Source organism: Macaca thibetana, chromosome 10, assembly GCF_024542745.1.
Source record: "Macaca thibetana thibetana isolate TM-01 chromosome 10, ASM2454274v1, whole genome shotgun sequence".
In the NCBI taxonomy this organism is placed as follows: domain Eukaryota; kingdom Metazoa; phylum Chordata; class Mammalia; order Primates; family Cercopithecidae; genus Macaca; species Macaca thibetana.
Window position 1 is genome coordinate 27638129 of NC_065587.1, and position 27807 is coordinate 27665935.

Here is a 27807-nt window from a genome sequence, read left to right on the forward strand (position 1 = left end):
GTTTCCCCACCTCCATGGTGGTGCAGTGTGGAGAACCATAGGAGCCTGGTGCAGGCACCCCTCTGTGCACTGTCCGATGGTCCCCTCCCCCACGTAGAACCATGGAATCAGGCCACTGTCCGCCTCTTCTTTAATCTTGAACTGGAGGATATACAGGTTGAGCGGGTGGGAGAGTGGCCCCAGGCAAGATGCCTGAGGAGGGATAGAGAGGCCCGTTCAGGGCCACCAGGGGCTCTGGGAAAGGGGGTCAGGGACGGGGCCCAGCCTCCCATCTGCCCAGCTGGTCCCTGCCACCTCTTCCACTCTCAGCTGGACTCCCCTGCCAGGGGTCCAGATCCTGCCGGAGTACTTGGTCCCCCAGCCATGTCCGGCCTGGACATAGGACCCATGGTGGGGCCGGACTTCAGCTCTGGGCAGAGCAGTGTCTCAGTAGCCTGCGGCCTCCCCACCCTTCCTCAGGTCCGAGACGGCATACACACAGGCCCCCTCCTGGGACACGGCCTGGACCACGTTCAAGAAGAAGGGCCTCTGGGTCTGGTTCTGGCCACGGTCTTGGAGTCCCCTCTGTACCTCCTGGAGAGGAGAGAAAGCAGGTTCACAGGGGAGGGCAGCTCAGCCCATCTCCCGAAGGGAGGGGCCTCTGCAAGAAATGAGAAAAATGATCAAAAGGCAAGACTGAGAAGAAGAGGGCCTGAAGACACAGGAAGAGGGGAGGACCTGATGGGAGCATGGAAGAGATCTAAAGGCCCATAGAGGACAAGGTCAGCCTCCAGGGACTATGTATGAAGGACACCACCCAGGCCTGAAGACCTCCAGATGCAAGTTCATGTCTGTTCTGGATCCAAGGACACCAGGGCCTTGAAGTACAAATCTGAGTTCAGGGGGCCTTCGATGAAGGGCATGGCTTCTCAAGATTTAGACACTGAGGCCAGACACAGTGGCTCACACCTGTAATCCCAACACTTTGGGAGGCTGAGGAAGGAGGATCACTTGAGGCCAGGAGTTTGAGATCAGCCTGGGCAATACAGAAAGATCCTGTTTCTCCTAAAAAAAAAAAAAAAAAAGGCAGGCATGGTGGCACACACCTACAGTGTTAGCCACTTGGGAGCCAAGGTGGGAGGATCACTTGAGGCCAGGAGTTTGAGAGCAGCCAGGGCAACAACAAAGCAAGACACCGTCTCTACAAGAAAATCAAAAATTGGGCTGGGCCCGGTGGCTCACACCTGTAATCCCAGCACTTTTGGAGGCTGAGGCAGGAGGATCTTTTGAGCTCAGGAGTTCAAGACCAGCCTGGGCAACATAGCGAGATCACGTCTTTATTAAAAAAGAAAAGAAAAGAAAAAAAAAATTAGTCGGGTGTGGTGGCCCTGTGCTTGTAGTCCCAGCTACTCAGGAGGCTGAAGCAGGAGGATCCCTTGAGGCCAGGAGTTTGAGGCTACAGTGAGCCTTGATCGTGACACTGCACTCCAGCCTGGGCAAAAGAGCAAGACTGAAACCACCTTTGCAAAATTATGACTGAGACAGTGAGAGATCTAACTTAATCAACTCCATCTTGCTTCTAACCTCCCAGTTGTCCTTGTTCATTCCTGGGTGTAGGCTGAACTAACTTTGAGAGAAACTTAGTTTATAGTTTAAAACAAAGACAGTAGGCCGGGCGCGGTGGCTCAAGCCTGTAATCCCAGCACTTTGGGAGGCCGAGACGGGCGGATCACGAGGTCAGGAGATCGAGACCATCCTGGCTAACACGGTGAAACCCCGTCTCTACTAAAAATACAAAAAAACTAGCCGGGCGAGGTGGCGGGCGCCTGTAGTCCCAGCTACTCGGGAGGCTGAGGCAGGAGAATTGCGCGAACCCGGGAGGCGGAGCTTGCAGTGAACGGAGATCTGGCCACTGCACTCCAGCCTGGGCGACAGAGCGAGACTCCGTCTCAAAAAAAAAAAAAAAAAAAACACAAAGACAGTAACAGCCCTTTCCCAAAGCAGACCTCCTTCTTGCCTGAGCACTAGATTGCCTTCATAGGACTCACATTAGCCACAAGATTAGAAATTACGGTTTAGGAGTCATGCAGCTGAAGGCTACAAGATTCTGACCCTCCCTAAACTGCTCCTAAGATCAGTGTTGGAGATATTTTGCAGACCCTGCACTTGATGGATCAGCTGGCACCATCCAGATGGATTAACTGGCTCATCTGATCTTGTGGCCCCCACCCAGGAACTGACTCAGCTCAAGAAGACAGTTTCAACTCCCTAAGATTCTACGATTTCCCGGTGTGTGTGTGTGTGTGTCTGTTTTTGAGATGGAGTCCTGCTCTGTCACCCATGCTGGCATGCAATGGCATGATCTTGGCTCACTGCAACTTCCCCTTCCAGATTCAAGTGATTCTCTTGCCTCAGCCTCCCCAGTAGCTGGGATTACAGACGCCTGCCACTACGCCCAGCTAATTTTTGTATTTTTAGTAGAGACAGGTTTTTGCCATGTTGGCCAGGCTGGTCTCCCGACCTCAGGTGATCCACCCACCTCAGCCTCCCAAAGTGCTGGGATTACAGGCATGAGCCACCGGGCCCAGCCAACTCCTTGTGATTTCATCCCTGACCAGTCAGCACTCCTGGCTCATTGGCTTCCCCCAACCCACCAAGCTGTCCTTAAAAACACTGCACCCTAGCCAGGTGCGGTGGTCATGCCTGTAATCCCAGCACTTTGGGAGGCCGAGGTGGGCAGATCACCTGAGGTCAGGAGTTCGAGACCATCCTGGCCAACATGGAGAAACCCTGTTTCTGTTAAAAATACAAAAATTAGCCAGGCTTGGTGGCACACACCTGAAATCCCAGCTACTTGGGAGGCTGAGACATGAGAATTGCTTGACCCCAGGAGGCAGAGGTTACAGATCATGCCACTGCACTCCAGCCTGGGCGACAGAGCAAGACTCTGTCTCAAAAACAAAACAAAACAAAACAAACACGAAAAAACTCTACTCCCCGAATGTTCAGGTAGACTGATTTGAGTAATAATAAAACTCCGGTCTCCCACCCAGCAGGCTCTGCCTGAATTACTCTTTCTCTATTGTAATTCCCCTGTCTTGATGAATCCGCGGTTACAAGACCTTGCCTCAAAAAAATTTCAAAAAAGACCTATGATCGCAACACACGATGTCAAGACCTTAGACACCCAGGAACCCACAACTTTAGGGCCCTTCTGGTGTCTGTTGGTGGAGAATTCAGCTAGGATAAGGATGTGAATACCCATGAATCCAAGGAAATTAAATCCCTAAGCTAAAGGCACACACAGTCCCACAGTGTGAGACACTCAGGGCATGGGAGCCTACAGGCTCAGACTCAAGACCCTGAATTTGTGGACTTCAAGGAAGTCAGAGACCAAAGTAGCCCTAGCCTTGTGCTTGTTCCTAAGATGCCAAGTACCTTGCCCGGGGGCTATGGTCCTCACGAACTACCAGTCTGTAAAGGGGCAGAGGTTCTAGAGTACAGGGACCTGTGCTACGAGGGCCCCGTGTTTCCAGATACCATTTAAGACTAATGACCTGAGAACTTGGCTGGGTGCAGTCACTCACACCTGTAATCCCAGCAATTTGGGAGGCCGAGGCAGGCGGATACCTGAGGTCAGGAGTTCCAGACCAGCCTGGCCAATATGGCAAAACCCCATCTCTACTAATAATACAAAAATTAGCCAGGCATGGTGGTGTGGGCCTGTAATCCCAGCTACTCGGGAGGCTGAGGCAGGAGAATCACTTGAACCCAGGAGGTGGAGGTTGCAATGAGCTGAGATCGCGCCACTGCACTCCGGCCTGGGTGACAGAGTGAAACTGTGTCTCAACGACAATAACAAGCCAAAAAAAGAAAAAAAAAAAAAAGACTAATGGCCCGGGGACCTTACCCCGCAGGGCCTGAGATTCCGGAGACATCTAGGTGCTTCAGGTGATGCCACATGGCCTGAGCTGCTGACAAGGTAAATGAGGTCTTTGGAGCCCTGCACATTTGGCTATAAGTTCCCCGTGCCTGACAATTCGTAGAATTGCCCACTGTCCTTAGACTTGAAGGCCAAGATCCTCACTGCTGAAGCCAAAGCTGGACTTACAGTGCTCAGAGACTCCATTCCTCAGAGTCCACTGGCCAAACTCCAAGACTCTGAGGATCAAAGACTCTCCTCACCCTAGTCCCTGGGCCTTAGCTGTGAAGGTCCTTGGAGGCTCGAAGTCTCCAACCCAGAGTTTAGGATTTACTCCATGGAAAGCCCTAGACCTGAATAGCTGACATTCCAACTCCCCAAGGGAACTGAGAACCTTAAGTTCGTGGGCCACTGGATTCCATTAATCCCAGTCCCCAGACTGTCATCTCCCAAATTCTCAGCATTTCAGGTCCTCAGAGTGAAAGATCCTGAGAATTGATGTTCACGAGGACAAAGGTCCTTCAGTCAAGAGTCAAGGGAGGGCCAGGCACAGTGGCTCATGCCTGTAAGCCCAGCATTTTGGGAGGCCAAGGTGGGCAGCTCACTTGAGGTTGGGAGTTCGAGACCAGCCTGGCCAACATGAGGAAACCCCGTCTTTACTAAAAACACAAAAATTAGCCAGGCTTGGTTTGCACGCCTGTAGTCCCAGCTACTCAGAGGCTGAGGCAGGAGAATTGCTTGAACCTGGGAAGCGGAGGTTGTGGTGAGGCCAGATTGTGCCACTGCACTCCAGCCTGAGTGACAGAGTGAGACTGCCTAAAAAATAAAAATAAAATAAAAAAAGAGTCAAGGGAGGAGGGCTCCAAAGCATGTGCCCTGGATCTTGAAATCCTCCATATCTAAGATCCCTGGAACCTGAGAGCCCTGAGAGGGTCTTCCTGTCATGCGAAGGACCCTACATGGGGAGGGAGGCCTGCAAACTCCAAGAATTTGAGCCTAACAGGCTGAGGTCCTTAGTCTCAAGGTGTGAAGACTAAGACTGTTGGGGACTACACTCTGTTCCTACACTAAGGTCCCAGTCCATGGTTCTCAGGTTCTAAGGGCTTGGAAGGTGGACTTGAAACCGAAGAAATCTCATAACAGGAGAGGCAGCTTTGAGGACCTTGAACCTCAGTTAGCTGAACTGAACTGACCTCAGGAACCAAGTTTGGAGCCTTGAAAAGATATCAATCTTTTTTTTTTTTTTTTTTTTTTGAGACAGAATTTTGCTTTTGTTGCCCAGGCAACAAAAATCGTGCAATGGCACGATCTCAGCTCACTGCAACCTCCGCCTCCCAGGTTCAAGCAATTCTCCTGCCTCAGCCTCCTGAGTAGCTGGGATTACAGGTGTGCGCCACCATGCCTGGCTAATTTTTGTATTTTTACTAGAGATGGGGTTTCACCATGTTGGCCAGGCTGGCCTGGAAGTCCTCACCTCAGGTTATCCACCTGCCTCTGCCTCCCAAAGTGCTGGGATTACAGGCATGACCACAGTGCCCGGCCCTATCAATCTTTTAAATAGGTCATAACAAAGGGCATCCATCAACCCAAAGATTCTCCAAGGAAGCCAAGTCTCTGTCTATGGATGGAGGAGGAGTCAACCAGGAGAATTCAGCCCCTGGAGCTGCACCCTGGGCTTTTGTGGGGAATCAAAAAAATGTTTGTAGGCCAGACATGGTGGCTCACGCCTATAATTCCAGCATTTTGGGAGGCCAAGGTGGGAAGATTGCTTGAGCTCAGGAGTTCAAGACCAGCCTAGGCAACGTGGCGAGAGACCCTGTCTCTACGAAAAACAAAAAAATAAAAACTATCCAGGTGTGGTGGCACACACCTGTAGTAAAAATTACCACCAATGCCCCAGAAGAAAATCACTTTATAGACTGCCACAGGAAAAACAACCTCTTTTACAAATAAAGTCACAAATATAAGTTACAAATAAAGTCACAAATATAAGTTACAAATCACACAAGGAAATAGTCACCATGAGGGAGAGTCTGAGAGGCCCCAGCTAGGAAAACTCACTTCTGAAAAATGGCATCAATGACAGACCAGAGAGACCAAGTTGCTGAGATCCTCAGCCTGGGAGCAGTGTAGACAACACCCTACTCTCTGTCTTGGAGGCCACGGAACTGGCCTGGAGGTCACTGACAGCCTCACCCATCGAGGTCCCCAACTCCTATGGCCCCCCAAAGCTGAAGTGTACCTGGCCTAAGAATCTCAGTGACTGAGTTCCTCTCAGGTGGCTTTGAGCAGCATGGACTTGGGGAGTGGGCTCTGCCCTAGGCATCCAGCTTGGACCTCAGCCTCACCTGGCTGAAGCTGGGCTCGTACTCCACACGGCCCTTACTGTTGACATGCAGGATGGGGGCTGCAATGGCCGCTCTCAGGTCAAAGCCAAGCCACAGCTTGTTCATGATGGCCTGGGGGAGAGATGAGGGATGCAGGGAGAAAGGGGGTACCCTCTACCCTACTTCAGCCCTCACATCCCCACTCCAGGGAGAGTCAGACAGTATGCTGCCCAGAGAGGAGACACTGGAGCCCAGAGCCCCCCCAGACTCACCTGGGCCACGGCAGAGATGATGAGCTCCCCGCCAGCCCCGCCAATCACTAGCTTCGACCCCTGGGCTTTGCTGATCAGGATGGAGGGCACCATGGAGGACGGGGACCGCTCGCCTGGAACTGGGGGCCAGCACCCTCCGGGAGCTCCACCCACCCTGTCTCCATTCACTGCTGAGCAAACAGCAGCTTAGCGAGTGCAGTGACCCATCCAGGGGTCAGCATGCAGCCCCAGCCCAGCCCCCTCTCTCCTCTCCCCTGGTGGGGAGCCCTTGTGGACCCCGGGTGGGAAGCCTTGTTCTCACCAGGTGAGGGGGTGGTGCCGGAACCCTGGGGGCATCGCTCGCATAAGTCCAGGAGCTCGTTGTTGAGGATGATGCCTGTCCGTGGTGAATACACCATCGCTCCAAAGCTGCAGCCGTGGAGGCAGAGCCTGGGCTCCCACCAGACACCGCCTGCCCTGCCCACCTTGCAGGACCCCCTCATTTTACAGCTGCCCCGAAGCATGCTGGAGCCACTGTTCTCTCCCTGGCATCACCCAGGAGGGGTCCCCAAAGACCCACCTGTGCCCCCATATCAGGGCACCCTTCTGAGTGAGGCCGCCCATTCCCAGGTAAGTCTTGGCTCGGGGCCACCCCAGCAGCAGCCTTTCCAGCCAGAGATGTCAGGGGTGGGGGCCTCTTTTGAAACAGAGGAGGAGACAAAGGGCAAAAGCAAGGTCCTGCCCCATGGGGACAAGTGAGGGGACATGGGGCTGGGGGAGTGCAGGTCTAGGAGAGGAGGAGTGAGGCCACCAGCCTTCCCCCAGGCCCCACGCACGGTGTGTTGATGGTGCTGGTGGCAGCCACGGCGCTGCCATCCTCCCCCAGCACAGACACATGGGATGTGCCTGTCCCGTGGCCCCAGGCCTCGGCCAAGCTGTAGTGGCTGAGCTGGTGGTCCCCCCGGCCATCGATCTGTTGGCGGATGAGCTGGGCCAGGGTCTCCTCTAGCAGGTCCCGGGAGGCATTCTGGGGTGGGTGGGCAGGTGGCAGGATCAGTGAGGGGCCAAGCAGGATCCATAGAACCAAGGGCAGGACAAGCTCAGCCCCCATGGGAGCCACCTCCAGCCTGTCCTCTACCTTGTGGCCAGGCCTCCCTCAAGCGCAGGCTAAGTCTAGACTCTGCCCACCCTCCAGGTCCTTTGAGATATGGTGCCACTCCTGCATCTGACCCCCGTACCTGCCACCCCGGGATCCCTTTCAGTCCTGCCCTGGCCTAGAACCACATACATCTCCCTCCAACCTCCCCCTGCCGGGCCTGACCCTCCTTTCATGCTAAGTCCTAAGCCAGGGAGGAGGACAGCCCCCAATCCCAGCAACCTCAGCAACCTCACCTGGAGCTTCGGGTGGCTGCGAGGGTCCCCCAGCCTCCACCTCTGCCCCCTGGCAAACTTGAGCGTCTCCACAAGGTGGTGGTACATGTTCACCCTCCCCTCAGGCCTGGCCACAGACTCTGCTGAGAAGTTGAACCCTGGAGAGGGGTCGGGGCACAGGTTGGGGTCACCCTATGTAAAGGGTTGAATGTTGCCCCCCTCCCCAGAGAGCTCCACCCACATCCTAATTCCCAAAACCTGTGGATACTACTTACATAGCACAAGAGTGACTAATACCTTAAGTGGAAAAGTATGTTAACGATTTTTTTTGAGACAGAGTCTCACTCTGTCGCCCAGGCTGGAGTGCAATGGTGCAGTCTCAGCTCACTGCAACCTCCATCTCCCAGGTTCAAGGGATTCTTGTGCCTCAGTCTCCTGAGTAGCTGATACTACGTGCGTTCGCCACCACGCCCAGCTAATTTTTTCTTTTTTTGCATTTTTAGTAGAGACAGGGTTTCGCCATGTTGTTCAGGCTGGTCTCAAACTCCTGGCCTCAAGTGATCTGTCTGCCTTGGCCTCCCAAAGTGCTGGGATTACAGGCATGAGCCATCATGCCCTGCCTTTTTTGTGTTTTTTGGAGGAGTCTTCCTCTGTCGCCCAGGCTGGAGTGTGTGGCGCGATCTCAGCTTACTGCAATCTCCACCTCCTGGGTTCAAGTGATTCTTTTGCCTCAGCCTTCTGAGTAGCTAGGACTGCAGGCGCATGCCACCATGCCTGGCTAATTTTTGTATTTTTAGTAGAGATGGGGCTTCACTGTGTTAGCCAGGCTGGTCTCCAACTCCTGACCTCAAGTGATCCACCCGCCTTAGCCTCCCAAAGTGCTGGGATTACAGGCATGAGCCACCACACCCAGCCTAAAGTATGTAAAACATTTTGAGAGGAGGAGATGATCCTGGGTTATCTAGATGTGCCCTGAATGTGATCACAGTGTACTTGTAAGACAGACACACAGAGGAGAGGACACACAGAGCAGAGGAGAAACCAGTGTGACCATGGAGACAGAGACTGGAGTCAGGCAGCCACAAGCCAAGGAACGCTGGCAGCCACTGGAAGTGGTAAGAGGCGGTGAAAATTGTCAAAATAGAGCTGCAGCCACATGTGGTGGTTCACACCTGTAATCCCAGCACTTTGGAAGGCTGAGGTGACAGGATTGAGGTGAGGCTGAGGCTGCAGTGAGCCTTGACAGTGCCACTGCACTCCAGCCCAGGTGACAGAGCAAGACCCTGCCTCAAAAAACAAACAACTCACAACCTTACACAAAGGCCATCACAACCTTACACAAAAAATACTTCTGCAAAGACATCTGCCCAGGAGTGGCCTGCCCAGCCTCAGACTAGTGCCACCCTTATCACTTTTCCATGCGTCCCAGTAACCAAACATGATCATTTCAAAACGGTTTTTTCTTTGTTTGTTTGTTTGAGACGGATCTCACTCTGTCCCCCAGGCTGGAGAGCAGTGGCATGATCTCGGCTCACTGCAAGCTCCATCTCCTGGGTTCACACCATTCTCCTGCCTCAGCCTCCCAAGCAGCTGGGACTACAGGCGCCCACCACCATGCCTGGCTAATTTTTTGTATTTTTAGTAGAGACAGGGTTTCACTGTGCTAGCCAGGATGGTCTCAATCTCCTGACCTTGTGATCTGCCCGCCTTGGCCTCCCAAAGCGCTGGGATTACAGGCATGAGCTACCAAGCCAAGCCCAAAACAGTTATATACCAAAGCTAAGCTATGAGGACGCAAAGCTAAGCTTAGCTTTATATACCAAAGCTAAGCTATGAGGATGCAAAGGAATAAAAACAATATACTGGGCCAGGCGCAGTAGTTTATGCCTATAATCCTAGCACTTTGGGAGGCCAAGGCGGGTGAATCACCTGAGTTCAGGAGTTCGAGACCAGTCTGACTAACATGATGAAACCCTATCTCTACTAATAATATAAAAATTAGCTGGGCATGGTGGCACACACGGGTAGTCCTAGCTACTAGGGAGGCTGAGGCAGGAGAATCGCTTGAACCGGGAGGTGGAGGTTGCAGTGAGCTGAGAGCTCACCGTTGCACTCCAGCCTGGGTGACAAGAGTGAAACTCCATCTCCAAAAAAACGGAATGATATAATGGGGCCCAGCATGGTGGCTCACACCTATAATCCCAGCACTTTGGGAGGACAAGGCAGGCGGATCACCTGAGGTCAGGAGTTCAAGACCAGCCTGGCCAACATGGTGAAACCCCATCTTTACTAATAATACAAAAAAAAAAAAAAAAAAAAAATAGATGTGGTGGCAGGCGCTACTTGGGAGGCTGAGGCAGGAAAATCGCTTGAATCCAGGTGGCGGAGGTTGTAGTGAACCGAGATGCACCATTGCACCCCAGCTTTGGTGACAGAGCGAGACTCTGTCTCGGGGGGATAATGCTATAATGGACCGTGGGAACTCAAGGGGAAGGGTGGGAGGCAGATGAGGGACTACACACTAGGTACAGTGTGTACTGCTTGGGTAATGGGTGCACCAAGGTCTCAGAAATCGCCACTAAAGGACAGGTGCAGTGGCTCATGCCTATAATCCCAGCACTTTGGGAGGCTGAGGCAGGCAGATCACTTGAAGTCAGGAGTTCGAGACAAGCCTGGCCAACATGGTGAAACCCCATTTCTACTAAAAAAGGCTGAGACTGGAGAATTGCTTGAATCTGGGAGGCAGAGGTTGCAGTGAGCTAAGATCATGCCACTGCTCTCCAGCCTGGGCCACGGAGTGAGATTCCATCTCAAAAAAAGAAGTCATCCACTCAATAACTTTTCCATGCGGCCGAACACCACGTGTTCCCCCAAAACTAATGAAATAAAAATAAGATAGCCAGGCAGAGGAGGCTCACGTCTGAAATCCCAGCACTTTGGGAGGCTAAGGCAAGTGGGTCAGTTAAGGTCAAGAGTTCAAGACCAGCCAGGCCAACATGGTGAAACCCCGTCTCTACTAAAAAGAAAAAAATCATCTGGGCATGGTGGCTCAAGCCTGTAATCCTAGCACTTTGGGAGGCCGAGGTGGGCGGATCACCTGACATCAGGAGTTCAAGACCAGCCTGATCAACATGGCAAACTTATCTCTACCAAAAATACAAAAATTAACCGGGTATGATGGCAGGCACCTGTAATCCCAGCTACTTGGGAGGCTGAGGCAGGAGAATCGCTTGTACCTGAGAGGCAGAGGTTGCAATGAGCTGAGATCATGCCATTGCACTCTAGTCTGGGCGACAGATCAAGACTCTGTCTCAAAAAAAAAAAAAAAAAAAAAGGAAAAATAAAAGATAAAAATCAGCGGCATGTGGTGGCCCATGCCTGTAATCCCAGCTACTTGGGAGGCTGAGTCAGGAGAACTGCTTGAACCCAGGAAGTAGAGCTTGCAGTGAACCGAGATTGTGCCACTGTGCTCTAGCCTAAGTGACAGAGCAAGACACCATCTCAATAATAATAATAACAATGCAATGAAAAAAATAAAATATACAATAAATTATCATTGATTATAAGCAAAAAAATTATATACTCTTCCTCATTTTCTTTTTGAGAACCTTTGTCTTCCTTCACCTCCCTGAACACACACACAGTTTACCGTAGCGTGGGTATTCCCACCGCGATGCCTACTCTGGAATAAACATCATTTTCTCTGAATATTGTTCAAAGAAACAACAGCCTTGTTCTGTTTTTTATTTAGGTCAACAAGGCAAAGAACAGACTCTCCCCTGGAGCCCCCAAGGGAATGCAGCCCTGTGGACACCTAGATATCGGGCTTCTGGCTTCCAGAACTGTGAGAGGACACATTGCTGTTATTTTAAGCCACCAAGCTTGTGGTGATTTGTAATGGCAGACACAGGACACTAATATTAAGCCAGCGCAGACAGCCCCAGGCCTTGGCACTGCCAGAACCCCCTGCAGGCTGCCTTGGGCTGGGCTGGTTTCGCTCCCCCAGGTGCATGTCCGTGATGGGCAGCCCACCACCCACACAGCCCACCTGCTTCTGAGTCTGGGACTGGTCACCTAGGGGGAGGAGGACTCTGGACAAACGATGTCACACCCTTCAGCAAAGCCTCACGTATGGGTGGAGCTGGAGGTCAGCTCTAAAACCCACCATCATGACTGGTTTACACAGCTCGGTCTTCACATTGTGCATCTGTGAACCCGGTTTATGGAGGAGGAGGCTGAGCTGGGCCTTGGCTGGGCTTGGAGTCTGAGTTCCCGGGTGTGTGGGGCCAGGGCTCTGGGCAGGGGCTTTACCTCTTAGCACATTGAGGATGAAGCTGAGAATGGCACCCCCTGCAGGTGGCGGTGGTGAGTACAGGGTATAGTCCCCCAGGGGCATCTCCAGGGCGTCCACTACCTCGGGCTGGAACTTGGCCAGGTCCTGCAGCGTCAGCTGGCTCCCTGGGGTGAGACGGAGAGGGCTCCATGAACAGATGGGGAAACTGAGGCAGGGAGGAATAGCCACTGGTGTCAGGTCACACAATGGGATCCCACTCGTGCTCTAGCCTTGTGGACACAGAGGGTGATGGTTGGTCTGTAGGCGGTGGCCTCAGGACCGGCCCCTTGGGGTCAAGCATGGAGGGGTGGACAGAGACCAGAGGCAGGGAGGCTGGGGAGGTGAAGGGGAAGATGGGAGAGGGAGCTGGCCTTTGAGAGCCTGTGAGAACGGTCAGCTCGGCTACCCAGGCCTGTTGTGACCATCAGTAACGCCCCTCTGCTGGCTCTAACCCGCAGGCTCTGCTCTCTGAGGTCCTGGACCCCAGGGGTCCTTGGGCTGGCAGAGCTAGGTGCATGACCTCTCGGGGTCCCAGGCACCTCCAGCACTCCCTCAGGGCCTGGGAAGGAGCCTGCCCTCAACCCCCAGTGCCCAGAACTTGGCTCTTCCTCCAGCAGGGACAGGGCATGGGATCTCATGGAGGCTGACCTTCCTTGGCAATGTCCTCCACCAGCATCTGGCCCAGCCTCCCCGTGTAGAAGACCTCCGCACCCTCTGTGGCCACGGTCTCCAGGGTGGTGGCCAGCGCAGGCCATGGGAGTGGGTCCTGAGGCCTCAGGGGTTCTGTCCCGTTGAAGAAGAGCTGGCTGGGGGATGGGGGGAGCCTCAGGGTGGGGGCAGGTCCTAGAGGCAGCCACACTCTTTCGGGGCTCTCGTGGGTGGAGTCCTCAGGACCCTACAGTGGGGGTGCCCTGACCCAGGGTCCCGAGGCGCTAGGGTGGACACCGGGGGACAGATTCCCTAGGAGGCGGTGGGACTGACACCACCCACCCTGCTCATGGCCCTGGTCCAGGGAGGGCAGATTTCCCAGTGGGGCCTGGGTCCACCTAGGGCCTGTCATCTCCACTCCTGGGAGGGGCTGACAGTGGGCTGGGTGGGGCGGGTGACAATGGCAGTTGAAGCCCTCCTGCTATGCCAGAGAGAGGGAGGAGGAGGCCGGGGCCAGGGCTGGTGGCAGAGCCCAAATCCACACCGTGGAGTCCTAGCACTTGGGCGACAAACTCCCCCCAGCCTCACCCGAGTTAGGCTGTGCCACAGGGGACCGGAAGGCCATAAACTGAAACAGGAAAGTGCTCTCTGTCTGGGCCTTAAGGTCCCCAGAACCCCAAGGGTCAATCCTCCAGTGTAGGAGGGACTGAGGCAGAGCTGGGGTGTGGACTGGGCCCAGACAGGATGTGGCCTTGAACCCAGGAGCCCAGGGCCACCATGTGGGGCTCACCGCAGGGTTGACGCCTGCAAGGAAGGCCGCAGGAAGCCGTTGTGCAGGAACTGGCTGAGGACGGGGGCCACCACATGCCCCCCTCGGAGCAGGGCGATGGTGGGCTGGAACAGCTGCGCCCAGGGCAGGCGGCCATGGCGGCGGTGGGCCTCGGCGTAGCCGCGGAGCTCCCCGGGCACCCCGATCCACTGGGCCCCTGCATGGCACATCCCAGCACTCAAACCTGTGGCTTCCAGGCCTTCCCAGGGGTTCGCCATCACCCCTATGTGTGGCCCCCCAGCTACAGCAGCCAGAGTGAGCTTTCTGGAGCCCACACCCGACCATGTCCCTCCCTGCTCAGACCACCTGTGGCTCCCCACAAAGTCCATGGCCAGGCCCAAGGGGCCCTGCACAAACTGGCCCCAGGAGCCCCACCCTGTCCCACCAACCCATCTCCACTCAACCTTCCAGGCCTTTGTCCAGCCTGGCCCTCTCCCAGGATCACCTCAGCTCGCCCATTCCCAAGGGGGACCTTCCCAATCCCTCAATCTCTGCAGGTTGGGGTTGGGGGTTCCCCATAGACTCCCTGTCCCCCAGTGCCAGGGAGTCACAGCCTGTCCATGAGGCACTGATCCTTTGGGGGGTGTTGTGGTCAGTCCTAGTGGCCTGGGGGGTGGGAGTGGGGGACCCCCATGGGGCCTCACCTCTACCCAGCGGCAGAGCCTGTGCACACCGGTCCAGCAGGCTCGGGGCGTGGTGGGCTGGCACTGTCTCCCGGGCATTGATGACCTCCACCTTCCCTGGAGTAGGGCAGGGCAGGTGAGCGCTCACGGACCCTGCAGACAGCCCCTGGCCTGCTCCAGGCCTCAGTTTCCATCTCTGCATTATGAGATGGACTCTGGGCTAACGGGGGACAGGAGTTGACACAAGGGCTTTGCACAGCTGAGGTGAAGGGGGCAGGACAGGGGGCCCAAGAGCACCCAGAAGTGGTCTTGAGTGGATGGGACTGGCTGGAGAAGGGCTTCCTCTGTGGTGTGGACAAGCCCATCTTCCCCATGGCAGGTCACATGTGGGCCCACCTGTCGTCACATTGTAGATGGTGAAGATGACCCCTCCGCCCAGGCCCATGCTCTGAGGGTTGACGACGCTGGTGCAGACCAGAGCCGCGATGGTGGCGTCCACAGGTGAGCCCTGCTGCTGGAGAATGGCTCTAGGGGACACGGCACAAAGTCGGTGGTGGGGCTCCCCTCCCCCTGCCTCCCCACTAGGCTTGCTCAGCTGGCACTCATTGGAGAATGGTGACAGGTGGCCCATCTGCTGCCACCAAACCCCAGATTAGGTCACAGAACACAACCAGGCTTCCCCATCAAATCCAGCTGCTCACAGGTCCACAACATTCTACAGCTGCAAATGTGATGCCATTTACACTGACCTTTGCCATATACAAGGTGCTTCTCAGTTTGCAAAGTGCTTCTGTTGCCATTGCTCCCAGCAGCACCAGCTCATATGCCATAGGCAGAACCAGGCCTAGGCCACCTCTCAGTCCCTCACAATGGCCCTGGAGCCCACCATGGGACTCCACTCCCCATCTCACTAGGGACACTCTGGCCACAACTACTTCAAAGCTGGTCTTTGGCAGGTGGCCCCAGGATCCTTCCCACCACCAGGGCATGGGGCTTGAGCTGACAAGCCCCACGAATTCTCCTGGGGCCCTGAGCCTATGGAAATGCTCTGACCTAGGCCAAGCATGGTGGCTCATGCCTGTAATCCCAGCACTTTGGGAGGCCGAGGCAGGCGGATCACTTGAGGTCAGGAGTTCGAGACCAGCCTGGCCAACATGGTGAAACCCTGTCTCTACTAAAAATACAAAACTTATCTGAATGTGATGGTGGGCACCTGTAATCCCAGCTACGCGGGAGGCTGAGGCAGGAGAATCGCTTGAACCTGGCAGGCAGAGGTTACAGTGAGCCAAAATCGTGCCATTGCACTCCAGCCTGGCAACAGAGCAAGAGTGTCTCAGAAAGAGAGAGACAGAGAGAGAGAGAGAAGGAAGGAAGGAAGGAAGGAAGGAAGGAAGGAAGGAAGGAAGGAAGGAAGGAAGGAAGGAAGGAGAGAGAAAGAAAGAAAAGAAAGACAGAAAAAGAAAGATGAAAGAAAAGAAAGAAAGAGAGAGAGAAAAAAAGAAAAAGAAAGAAGGAAAGAAAGAAAGAAAGAAAAAGAAAGAAAGAAAGAAAGAAAGAGAGAAAGAAAGAAAGGGAATGCATGCTCTGGCCTACCCCTCCCCATCTATCACGGGCAGCAAGAGGTGGGCCCTTCAGTGCTGAGGGGCTGGTCAGCCTGGCCTACACTGTGACCCTGTCCCTGGGGCACAGGCCTGCACAGCTCACCGAGGACAACCTCTTCCCTTACACACAGGAATGCTCCCCAGAACCTCAAGAAGCCAACTTTTCCCTTTTTTTGGACGGAGTTTCACTCTTGTTGCCCAGGCTATAGGGCAATGGCACGATTTCAGCTCACCACAACCTCTGCCTCCCGGGTTCAAGTGATTCTCCTGCCTCAGCCTCCCGAGTAGCTGGGATTACAGGCATGTGCCACCATGCCCGGCTAATTTTGTATTTTTAGTAGAGACAGGGTTTCTCCATGTTGGTCAAGCTGGTCTCGAACTCCTGACATCAGATGATCTGCCCACCTCAGCCTCCCAAAGTGCCGGGATTACAGGCATGAGCCACCGCACCCGGTCAGAAGCCAGCATTTAAATACCAGTTGCAGATGGGGAAACCAAGGCCCAAAGAGGGAGTGGACCTGGGTCCCTGCACCCACCCCATGGGGCCTCTGGCCCTAGCACCCTCCTTCGGCTAAGGTGTCTGTGGCTGGACCTGGCGGTTCCATCTGGACACAAACCCTCCCCAGCTCCTGAGCCACATGGCCCTCCCTGGCCCAACGTGGCACACATGGGCGCCATAGGGACACATGTAATCTTGGAATGGGAAAGAGAGCACAAAACCAGAAGATGAAATAAACAAGTCAGGCATAAGCACTAATTTTAATAAGAATAAAACACCATAAACAAAGCCAAATGACAAACTGGAGGGAAAAACACTTTAAATGCCCATCCCAGACAAAGGTCTCACCTCCTAACTAAATGGAGTGCACCCTTGCTTCCCCAACCTGTCTGCTTCCAGCCTTGTCAACTGTTTTGGCTTCCGGGGCAAAATGGGGAAAACAGTTACAGATGGGGAAACCAAAGTCCCAAGAGGGAACGGCCCGGTACCCTGCACCCACCTCCCCTACGCTGCCAGGCTTTGGTTTTCCTCCCACCTCCCTCGACTCCTGATGTTGGGGGCCCCAGGCTTGGTCCGTGGTCCTTGTGCACCTATCTCTTCTCCCTGGGTGAGTCCATCTAGGCTCATGGCATGAGATGCAACCTGTGTGCTGGTAACTCCCCAACTTTATCTCCAGCCAGTCCTCTCCCTACACTCCAGACACTTATACCCAGCTATGCACAAGATACCTGCGCCGGCTGTCTAAGAAACATTTCAAACATACCATGACCTAAACTGTACTTTTGATTTTCCTTCCAACACTCCCCGCGAAATGGCTCATCTCCTAGTCCTCGTTGTCTTAGAAATAGACACAACCACCCCCCCTTTTGCTCAGCGCCTACACCCTGGAGCCATCCTGGATTGGTCACTTTCTTCCTTCCCCACATCCAACCCACCAGCGACTCAGGTTGGAGGTTCTACCTCCATCTCCACCACATTGGTCCAAGCCACCAACCTCCCTCACCTGGGTTATTGCAATGGCCTCCTAGCCAGGCCCCAGCGTCAGCCTTGCTCCCTTACATTAAAAAAAAAAATCCACTAAGGCTGGGCAGGATGGCTCACACCTGTAATCCCAGCACTTTAGGAGGCTGAGGCGGGCAGATCACGAGGTCAGGAGATCGAGACTAACTGGCTAACACGGTGAAACCCCGTCTCTACTAAAAATACAAAAAATTAGCCGGACGTGGTGGCAGGCGCCTGTAGTCCCAGCTACTCAGGAGGCTGAGGCAGGAGAATGGCGTAAACCCGGGAGGCGGAGCTTGCAGTGAGCCAAGATCGAGCCACTGCACTCCAGCCTGGGGGACAGAGTGAGACTCCGTCTCAAAAAAAAAAAAAAAAAAAATGTTAAATGTAAGTCAGACTTCCTGGTAATGGGAGACTGTAATTCAGACCACAATTCCCGCAGAGAACTAGAAAAGCCTAGCAAATAGAAAACATGCTTAAAGGCATAGGAGGCAGATAAGTACAGGGCTGGAGACAGACAAGGCCAGCATTCCCCTCAAGGCGACAGCCAATCCTGAAGAGGAGGCTGAGAAATAGATCAGTGATTTTTTTTTTCTTTTTTCTTTTTTTTTTTTTTTTTTTTTTTTTTTTTTTGCTTTTTATTTTGCTGAGACAGGGTCACCATTACTTTTAATGGTAAAAACTGCAATTACCTTTGTACCAACCTAACATATTGCTCAGGCTGGTCTCAAATTCCTGGCCTGAAGCAATCCTCCTGCCTCAGTCTCCCGAGTAGCTGGGACTATAGGCGTGAGCCACCACACCTGGTCTAGAGCAGTGCTGTTGACCTACTCACGTGGCTGAGGGAGGGGATGCCACAATGCCCCACACGTGGGGGTGCAGGTTTCTTACTCTAGGAGTGACAGTCAACCAGAAATAGAGCAGCCCTCAGGAGCACTGGATCCAGCTTCAGATCATCTCAGCCACTCAAATTGCCTAAAGGACATCCCAGAATTTCAGACTCCTAGGCCTCAAATTATTTAATTTTTATTTATTTATTTATTTGAGACAGCATTTCACTCTGTTGCCCAGGCTGGAGTGCAGTGCCTCGATCTCAGCTCACTGCAACCTCTACCTCCTGGGTTCAAGCAATTCTCCTGTCTCAGCCTCCCAAGTAGCTGGGATTACAGCCACCCGCCACCACGCTCAGCTAATTTTTGTCTTTTTAGTAAAGACAGGGTTTCACTGTGTTAGCCAGGCTGGTCTCGAACTCCTGACCTCATGATCTGCCCACCTCAGCCTCCCAAAGTGCTGGGATTACAAGCATGAGCCACCGCACCCAGCCTCTAACAATTTTTATACACACCCTCCAGTGCTAAATTAAAAACAACCAAGCAAACAAGGAAATAAGACAGCAGGAACAAACCTCAAGAGAAAGCACAGACAACTTTTAAAAAGGCCTATAGGATCTCCAGATTATGGAACTCTCAGACCATGTACTTTAAAATAAGTACTTTATATCTATATTCAAGGATATAAAGAAACAAGAATTTTATCAAAAAACTAGCAACTATTAAAAATGGAGGCTGGGGGCCGGGCGCGGTGGCTCAAGCCTGTAATCCCAGCACTTTGGGAGGCCGAGACGGGCGGATCACGAGGTCAGATCGAGACCATCCTGGCTAACACGGTGAAACCCCGTCTCTATTAAGAAATACAAAAAACTAGCCGGGCGAGGTGGCGGGCGCCTGTAGTCCCAGCTACTCGGGAGGCTGAGGCCGGAGAATGGCGTAAACCCGGGAGGCGGAGCTTGCAGTGAGCTGAGATCCGGCCACTGCACTCCAGCCCGGGCGACAGAGCGAGACTCCGTCTCAAAAAAAAAAAAAAAAAAAAATGGAGGCTGGGAGTGGTGGCTTAGGCCTATAATCCCAGCACTTTGGGAGGCAGAGGCAGGAGAATCACACGAGGCCGGAAGTTCAAGACTAGCCTGGCTAACATGGCGAAGCACCACCTCTACTAAAAATACAAAAATGAGCTAGGCATGGTGGTAATCCCAGTTATTCAGGAGGCTGAGGCATGAGAATCGCTTGAACCCGGGAGGTGGAGGCTACAGTGAGTTGAGATCTCACCACTGCACTCCAGCCTGGGCAGCAGATAGAGACTGAGTCTCAAAAAAAAAAAAAAAAAAAAAAAAAAAAATTGGAATTAGGAACTCAATTTGAACAGCAGACTAGAGACAAACATGCAAAAAAAAAAAAAATTGTGAACTGGGAGATAGGGTTTTTATTTTTATTTATTTATTTATTTATTTTTGAGACAGAGTCTCACTCTGTCACCCAGGCTGGAGTGCAATGGCATGATCTGGCATGATCTCTGCTCACTGCAACCTCCACTCCCTGAGTTCAAGAAATTCTCCCACCTTGGCCTTCTGAGTAGCTGGGATTACAGGCACCCGCCACCACGCCTGGCTAATTGGGAGACAGTTTGATACAAAATATACAAAATGAAGTACAAGGAGAAAAATAGATAAAACATACAGGAAATGGATTAAGAGACATGGGGGATACTTTAACAAGGCATAGGTCATGTGAAATTGGAGTCTCATAAGGAGAGTAGAGAGAGGATGGGGAAGACGTAATACTTGAAGAGATAAAACTGAGAATTTTCTAAAGTGGACAAAAAAGAATCAAGCCATGGAATGAAGAGCCACCTAAATGTATCAGTGTAAAACTGCTCAAAGCAAAGGCAAACTTTTTAAAGTAGCCAGAGGAAAAAAAGATACTGCCTTCTGGCCAGGGTGAGGGGGCGGCTCACGCCTGTAATCCCAGCATTTGGGAGGCTGAGGCAGGTGGATCACCTGAACTGAGGAGTTCAAGACCAGCCTGGCCAATATGGCAAAAATCCATCTCTACTAAAAATACAAAAATTAGCTGGGCGTGGTAGTGGACACCTGTAATCCCAGCTACTTTGGAGGCTGAGGCAGAGAATTGCTTGAATCCAGGAGACAGAGCTTGCAGTGAGCTGAGATCGCACAGCTGCACTCCAGCTTGGGCGACAGAGTGAGACTCCATCTCAAAAAACAAAACAACATAAAAAGACATTACCTTCAAATGAGCAAAATTAGACTGAGAATTGGCTTCCCAATAAAAACAAGATAAATCAGATACAAGGGAACCATGTTTCCAAACTGAGGAAAGAAAATATCTGCCAACCTAGAATTCTACGCCCACTAACAATATCCTTCAAAAGTGAAAATGGCCAGCCATGGTGGCTCATGCCTGTAATCCCAGCACTTTGGAAGGCCGAGGCGAGTGGATCACCTGAGGTCAGGAGTTCAAGACCAGCCTGGCCAACATGGTAAAACCCCATCTCTGCCAAAAATACAAAAATTAGACAGGTGTGGTGGTGGGTACCTGTAATCCCAGCTACTTGCAAAGCTGAGGCACAAGAGTCGTTTGAACCCTGTAGGTGGAGATTGCAGGGAGCTGAGATCTCGCCACTGCACTCCAGTCTGGGGGACAGAGTGAGAATCTGTCTTAAAAAAACAAAAAAAAGGGCCGGGTGCAGTGACTCACGCCTGTAATCTCTGCACTTTGGGAGGTCAAGGCAGGTGAATTGCCTGAGGTCAGGAGTTCAAGACCAGTCTGGCCAACATGGTGAAACTCTGTCTCTACCATAAATATAAAAAAATTAGCAGGGCATGGTGTCATGCACCTGTTGTAATCCCAGCTACTCGGGAGGCTGAGGCAGGGAAACTGCTTGAACCAGGGAAGTGGAGGTTGCAGTGAGTGGAGATTGTGCCACTGCACTCCAGCCTGGGCGACAGAGCGAGACTCTATCTCAAAAAAAAAAAAAAAAAAAAAAGTACAAAAATTAGCTAGGCTTGGTGGCTCACGCCTGGAATCCCAGCTACTCAGGAGGCTGAGACAGGAGAATCACTTGAACCTGGGAGGCAGAAGTTGCAGTGAGCTGAGATCACACCACTGCACTCCAGCCTGGGTAACAGAGCGAGACTTGGTCTCAAAAAAACAAAAGAGTGAAAGTGGAATATATATATATATATGGAATATATATGTATATTTTGCCCATGTCACAGCCCTCAGGAGATCCTTGACCATGTGCCCAAAGATATTTTTTCCCAAAGTTATTTTTATAAATAAAAACAAAGGGTGGCCAGGCACGGTGGCTCATGCCTGTAATCCCAGCATTTTGGGAGGCCAAGGCGGGTGTATCACGAGATTAGGAGATCGAGACCATCCTGGCTAACACAGTGAAACCTGTCTCTACTAAAAAATACAAAAAATTAGCTGGGCATGGTGGCGGGCACCTGTAGTCCCAGCTACTCGGGAGGCTGAGGCAGGAGAATGGCGTGAACCCGGGAGGCGGAGCTTGCAGTGAGCCGAGATTGCGCCAGCCTGGGTGACAGAGCGACACTCTGTCTCAAAAAAAAAAAAAAAAAAGGGTAACAGAAGAGGTAAATGTGTGGGTGAATCTAAATGAATGTTATTGGTATAAAATTATAGTAGTATAGAAAATGATATCTTGTGGGGTTTAAAATAAATAAAGCATACTGAAATATGTATGGGTAAAGTTATATATCTGGATTTGCACTGAAATAATGTGGGGTAGAAGGAAGTAGGAAAGAGAAAGAGTATACATGAAATTAGCTTGGCCATAAGATTGTTGTTGAAATTGAATGGATACATGGGGCTTCATTATACAATTCTCTTTACTTTTACGTTGCTCTATACTCTCAACATAAATAAGAATAAAAACACAGAAAACACACAGATACATCTATGCACACACACACGCATATTTAAAATACACAAAAGTATTAACATATAAGTCGTTGGGGGTAAATTTCGTTCCTGTTCCAAGGTTCTTGTACTGACTAGGAAGAGGATAGAAATACTAACTCATAGGCTGGGCGTGGTGGCTCACGCCTGTAATCCCAACACTTTAGGACGCCGAGGCAGGCAGATCTCTTAAGGTCAGGAGTTCAAGGTCAGCCTGGCCAACATGGTGAAACCCTGTCTCTACTAGAAAAAAACAAAAGTTAGCCGGGCATAGTGGTGCACGCCTGTGGTCCCAGCTACTCAGGAGACTGAGGCAGGAGAATTGCTTGAACCTAAGAGGCAGAGGTTGCAGTGAACCAAGATTGCTCCACTGCACTCCAGCCTGGACAGCAGAGCAAGACTCCCTTTATCTCAAGAAAAAACAAATCAACAAAAAAAGGTACTAACTCATGTTAAGACTTTGGTAAGTGAAGGATGCATGTTGTAAGCTCTAAAATAATCTGCTGTCATCTTTTAAAATAACTCCAAGACTGTACAGTTATGAAACTAATAGAGAAGCAGGAAATTGAATAATAAAAATAATAAATGCAAAACAAGATGTGAGAGGAGATAAGAAGAAACAGAACAGGCAGGGAAAACAAACTGGTGGTGGCTTTCAACCCAAATAAATCATTAGTTACATTTAAAAGGACAATCAATAAAAATTAAAGTAATTGGAAATAAAGTAAAACCCAACTAATGGCTTTTATATAAGGATACAGAAAGGTGGAAAATAATGAAAAATATATCATACATGCACTAACCCAGAAAGCTGTATAACTTTTTTTTTTTTTTTTTTTTTGAGATAGAGCCTCACTCTGTCTCCCAGGCTGGAGCGCAGTGACGTGATCTTGGCTCACAGCAATCTCTCCCTTCTAGGCTCATGTGATTCTCCCCCCTCAACCTCCCAAGTAGCTGGGACTACAAGTGTGCCAAGTTAGAATTATATTAACCACACCCAGCTAATTTTTGTATTTTTATAGAGGCAGAGTCTCACCATGTTGCCCAGGCTGGTCTTGAACTCCTGGGCTTTGACGATCCACCCACCTTGACCTCCCAAAGTGCTGAGATTACAGGCATGAGCCACCATGCCCAGCATTACTATTTTTAATGAAGTAGACTTCAAGAAGAAAAGTATTATTAGAGATAAGACACACATCGCGGAAAAGAAGAAATTACTAGGAGACGGGTGCGGTGGCTCACGCCTGTAATCCCAGCACTTTGGGAGGCCAAGGCAGGCAGATCACATGAGTTCGGGAGTTTGAGACCAACCTGACCCACATGGAGAAACCCTGCCTCTACCAAAAATACAAAATTAGCCAGGTGTGGTGGTGCATGCCTGTAATCCCAGCTACTTGGGAGGCTAAGGCGGGAGAATCGCTTGAACCCAGGAGGCGGAGGTTGCGGTGAGCCGAGATCTCACCACTGCACTCCAGCCTGGGCAACAAGAGCGAAACTCCGTCTCAAAAAAAAAAAAAAGAAGTTACTAGCTAGGTTCAGTATTACTTAACATCCAGGAAACTGGATGTAAAAGTTTTTTAGAGAAACTAAACCAATAGGTTATACATAGACAGAGAGAGATTTATTTAGGAATTGGCTCACACGACTGTGGGACTAGCAAGTTTAAAATCTGTAGGGCATGCCCACAGGCTATAAATTAAGGTAAGAGTTGATCTCGAAGTCTGGAACCTAAAACCTGTAGAGCAGTCAGCAGGCCAGAAACTCAGGCAGGATTTATGTGTTATAGTCTTGAAGCAGAATTCCTGCTTCTCTGGGAAACCTCAGTTTTTGTTCTTAAGGCCTTCAACTGATTGGAGGTGGCCCACCCATATTATGGTGAGTATTCTGTTTTACTTAAAGTCAACTGCCTGTCAATGTTAACCACATCTATGAAATAACCTCCCAGCAAGATACTGACAAGTATTTGACCAAACAATGGGGCATCATAACTAAGGCAAGTTGGCACATAAATTAACCATCAGGAGCAAACAGGATATCCAAAAAACAAAGTACTAGGGGTAGTATATCTTATATAGTGATTATAATTATGTAAAACATATAATTATAGAATGAAGATATTAAGATAACCATTAGAACAAAAATACAAACTTTTCTCTCTGTTTTTTGAGACCAAATCTTGCTCTGTCATCCAGGTTGGAGTGCAGTGGTGCAATCTTGGCTTACTGCAACCTTTGCCTCCCAGGTTCAAGTGATTCTCCTGCCTCAGCCTCCCGAGTAGCTGGGATTATAGGCACCTGCTACCATGCCCGGCTAATTTTTGTATTTTCAGTAGAGACGGGGTTTCACCATGTTGCCCAGGCTGGTCTCCAACTCCTGACCTCAAGTGATCCACCCGCCTCGGCCTCCCAAAGTGCTGGGATTACAGGTGTGAGCCACCATGCTCAGCCAAAAATCACCTTTTTGACAAGGATCTCCAGTCATTATGCTGGAGATGTCACCATGCTTCTTTTGTATGTCTACTAGGCATGGTGCTGGGTTCACACTCACATAAGCCTTAGGAACTCACACCCAGGGGTGCCGGCTGTAGCAGAATCCCAAGAATAAAACCTGCCGAAAGAGTAGGAGACTGGGCCGGGCACCGTGGCTCACTCTTGTAATCCCAGCAGTTTGGGAGGCCGAGGTGGGCAAATCATGAGGTCAAGAGATTGAGACCATTCTGGCCAACGTAGTGAAACCCTGTCTCTACCAAAAATACAGAAATTAACTGGGCATGGTGGCTGGCGCCTGTAGTCCCAGCTACTCAGGAGGCTGAGGCAGGAGAATCATTTGAACCGAGGAGGTGGAGGTTGCAGTGAGCCGAAATCGCGCCACTGCACTCCAGCCTGGTGACAGAGCGAGGCACCGTCTCAAACAAACAAACAAACAAACAAACAGCAGGAGACTGGACTCTGGGAGGGGCTGCTGGTGAGAGGTGAGCGCAGAGGGCAGAGATGGAGGCAGGAGCGTGGGCTTCTGGTGGCCCCAGCAGACCCTGCGGCAGCATGGCCAGGGGCCCCTGCAGGGAGGGATCTCGGCCAGGATGACGCTGCAGCAGGCCTCTTCCTGAGGCCCCCAGCCAGCCCGGCCAGGGTCCCAGCGTCCAGTGACCCCTGTTCCGCAGCAGCAGCTGGGGCCAGCCCCAGGCTCTCTTCCACTCCCAGCTTCTGAAAACAGGAAGTGGAGAGAGTTGTTCGATAAAACACTGGGGCAAACCACATCCTCTCTCTTCACCAAGGGAGAGTTTGAGGGAGTGCCGGTGGAGGGAGCATTAGAGCAGAGACCCCTATCCAACCACTGACCCTCACGTACACAGCAGGGCATGCTACAGAGACCCCCAGACAGCCACTCAGAGAGACCCAGTAGGTCCAGACTCCACTCAGAGATCTGTGGCAGCAGGTCCCCACTCCCAAAGGCCACGTGCCCACGGTGGTCTCTGGTGCCTGAGACCCCAGTCTCATTTGCATCTTTGCAACTTTGAGTTTAAGTGGGTGCCACATCTCTGTATGTCCTCCTGAGCAGAGGAGGGGCACAGCCTGGGGTGGCAGCTGGCATCAATCCCTCAAATCCCCTGGGAGCCACCCGGGAGACCAAGCAGTCCCCAGCCCCCACTTGTCCCTGAGCTGTCATTCTCAGCCCTGTGGGAGGAGACAAAAATCCCTGAAGAGAAACCAAATGATCAGGTCAGGAGGGGCTGGGGGGTGGCATGAGCAATCAGGGCAGGGAAGGATGGACAGATGGGGGAATGGAGGGAGGAAGGAATGACTCAAAAGGTGAATGAATGAACAAAGAGAGAGAACGGCCACGCCTCCCTTGCTTTAGTTTACAAAGCACTGGGATCCTCCCAACAGCCTGCAAGACAGAGCTTCTGGGAAGCAGACCAGGTGGCTGCAGGGAGGGGAGGCTTGCCCCGGCTTTTGTGGGCCCAATGGGAGGCAGGGGGCAGGAAGGGGCGTCCTGTATGTGTCCTCTCTGCAGTGGCAGCAGCGGAGGCCTCCCTTGGGCTGGGTTTCCTGGAAGAGGGTCAGGAAACACCCGCCGTGGCCCCTCTCCACCACACCCTCATCCCGGACACCAAGTATCAGTCACTCAGCTCACGAGACCCAGGCCCTGACTCAGGGAGAGAGGATGTGAGGGGTGGGGCACCAGGCTCCCCAGGACAGAGAGACCCGAGATGTGGTCATGGGCTGGGAATTGGGGCAGACTGGCTGTGGCAGCATTGTGTGTACCCCAGCAGGCCAGTACCCACACAGGGAGCCTCTGAAGCCCTTCACCTATGACCCTGGGAGAAGACCCCAGCCTTGGAGAATTGGCCTCACTGAAGGGGCCTGCACTGGCCAGCAGGGTCAGGCGGGGCCAGACTGGTTCCCACCTAGGATATGCAAATGGGCCTCCTGAATCCTGGAGCCAGGTGTGGACTCACACACGACTGTCCCTAAATCACCATCTGCCCCATGGGCACACCCTGCCACCTGTTCTATGCAAGGGCCCTGAGGCTGCCTCCTTGCACCCAAGCCCTGCAGGTGCTGAAGCCCACACACACACACACACACACACACACACACACGGCTCCTGCTTCCTGGGCCAGTGCACTTGTACACACACGCACACACACACTCACACACCCACACATACACATACCCCCACACAATCACACACATTCACCCCCACACCCACACACATGCACACTCACACACACACACTCCCACACACATTCCCACACCCCCACACACTCACACACACACTCACACTCTCAAACACACATGCACGCAATCACACACTCACACACACTCCCCACACACCCATACACACACTCACTCACACACACGCACCTTCTCCAGGAGGGGCTGGCTGCCAAGGGCCACCCAGCTCCCCGCCACCTCTCACTCACCGTCCAATATCCGAGCAAACCTTGGAGTCGGCAGCAACAGCAGCGTGGGCAAAGGCCTGGGGGCCGCAGGGGGCTTGGTGGCGAGAGAGGATCACAGCCAGCACAATGACAGCCAGCGCCAGCCCCAGCCCCAGCAGGACTAGGCCGACCGTGGCCCCACAGCCCCGGGCCATGGCTCTGTGGCCCAGGAGGAGAGGGGAGGCCGGTGAGCAGACAGAGGGACAGATGGGTGGGCAGATGGATGGACAAGAAGATGCACAGATAGAATCAAAGGTAATTGGACAGATGGACAAACAGGTGGGGCCACAGACAGACACGAAGATGGATCAACAGACAGGCCAGATAGCTGGACGAAGAGGACAGTAAGAGAAAGATGGTCAGATAGACAATGGGACAGAGACAGGCTTACAGATGGGTGGACAGACAGATAGGTCTGAACAGCGGGCTGCCAGATGGACAGATGAGTGAATGGACGGATGGCTTGCGGCCGGCGGCTGTGACGTGCTGCTGCCCTCCCTAAATGCACACTATGGAGCGGCCAAACTCACGCCTCAACTTCTAGTTTTCAGCTCCTGCTTGTTCCTGGCAGGAGGCCAGGCAGCAAAGCGTCTGAGGGGAGTTTTCCTTGCCTAGAGGAGCCAGCTGCTGTGTTAACTCCCTCACTGCCGGTAGGTCCAAAGGCCCCTGCCTGCCACTCACCAGAGGCCAGGGTCACACTGT

The 27807-nt window shown here is 52.3% G+C and overlaps 1 protein-coding gene across 4 annotated transcripts; it reads right to left on the bottom strand.

Moving 5' to 3' along the window:
- Window positions 1-113: 113 nt before the first annotated feature.
- GGT5 (gamma-glutamyltransferase 5) lies at window positions 114-27807 on the bottom strand. 4 transcript variants are annotated; one of them, XM_050745915.1, is made up of 12 exons: window positions 27088-27807; window positions 14680-14810; window positions 14305-14400; window positions 13622-13817; window positions 12832-12989; window positions 12162-12308; window positions 7872-8008; window positions 7316-7506; window positions 6802-6908; window positions 6501-6667; window positions 6250-6360; window positions 114-573 (listed from the first exon to the last, which is right to left on the bottom strand). In XM_050745915.1, exons 1-12 carry the CDS (start codon window positions 27258-27260, stop codon window positions 427-429), a joined length of 1761 nt encoding a protein of 586 aa, XP_050601872.1. In that variant the 5' UTR covers window positions 27261-27807; the 3' UTR covers window positions 114-426. The 4 variants fall into 4 exon arrangements, with proteins under 4 accessions (XP_050601872.1, XP_050601871.1, XP_050601873.1 ...); XM_050745914.1 differs by having other exon boundaries at window positions 6501-6670; XM_050745916.1 differs by lacking the exon at window positions 6250-6360 and having other exon boundaries at window positions 6501-6670.

Coding starts and splice junctions, on each gene's coding strand:
- GGT5 (XM_050745914.1), bottom strand. CDS start 27,260: ATGGCCCGGGGCTGTGGGGCCACGGTCGGCCTAGTCCTGCTGGGGCTG. Junction 7,507..7,871: donor GCAGCCACCCGAAGCTCCAG/GTGAGGTTGCTG, acceptor CACCCACCCCAG/AATGCCTCCCGGGACCTGCT. Junction 6,361..6,500: donor TCATCTCTGCCGTGGCCCAG/GTGAGTCTGGGG, acceptor TCTCTCCCCCAG/GCCATCATGAACAAGCTGTG.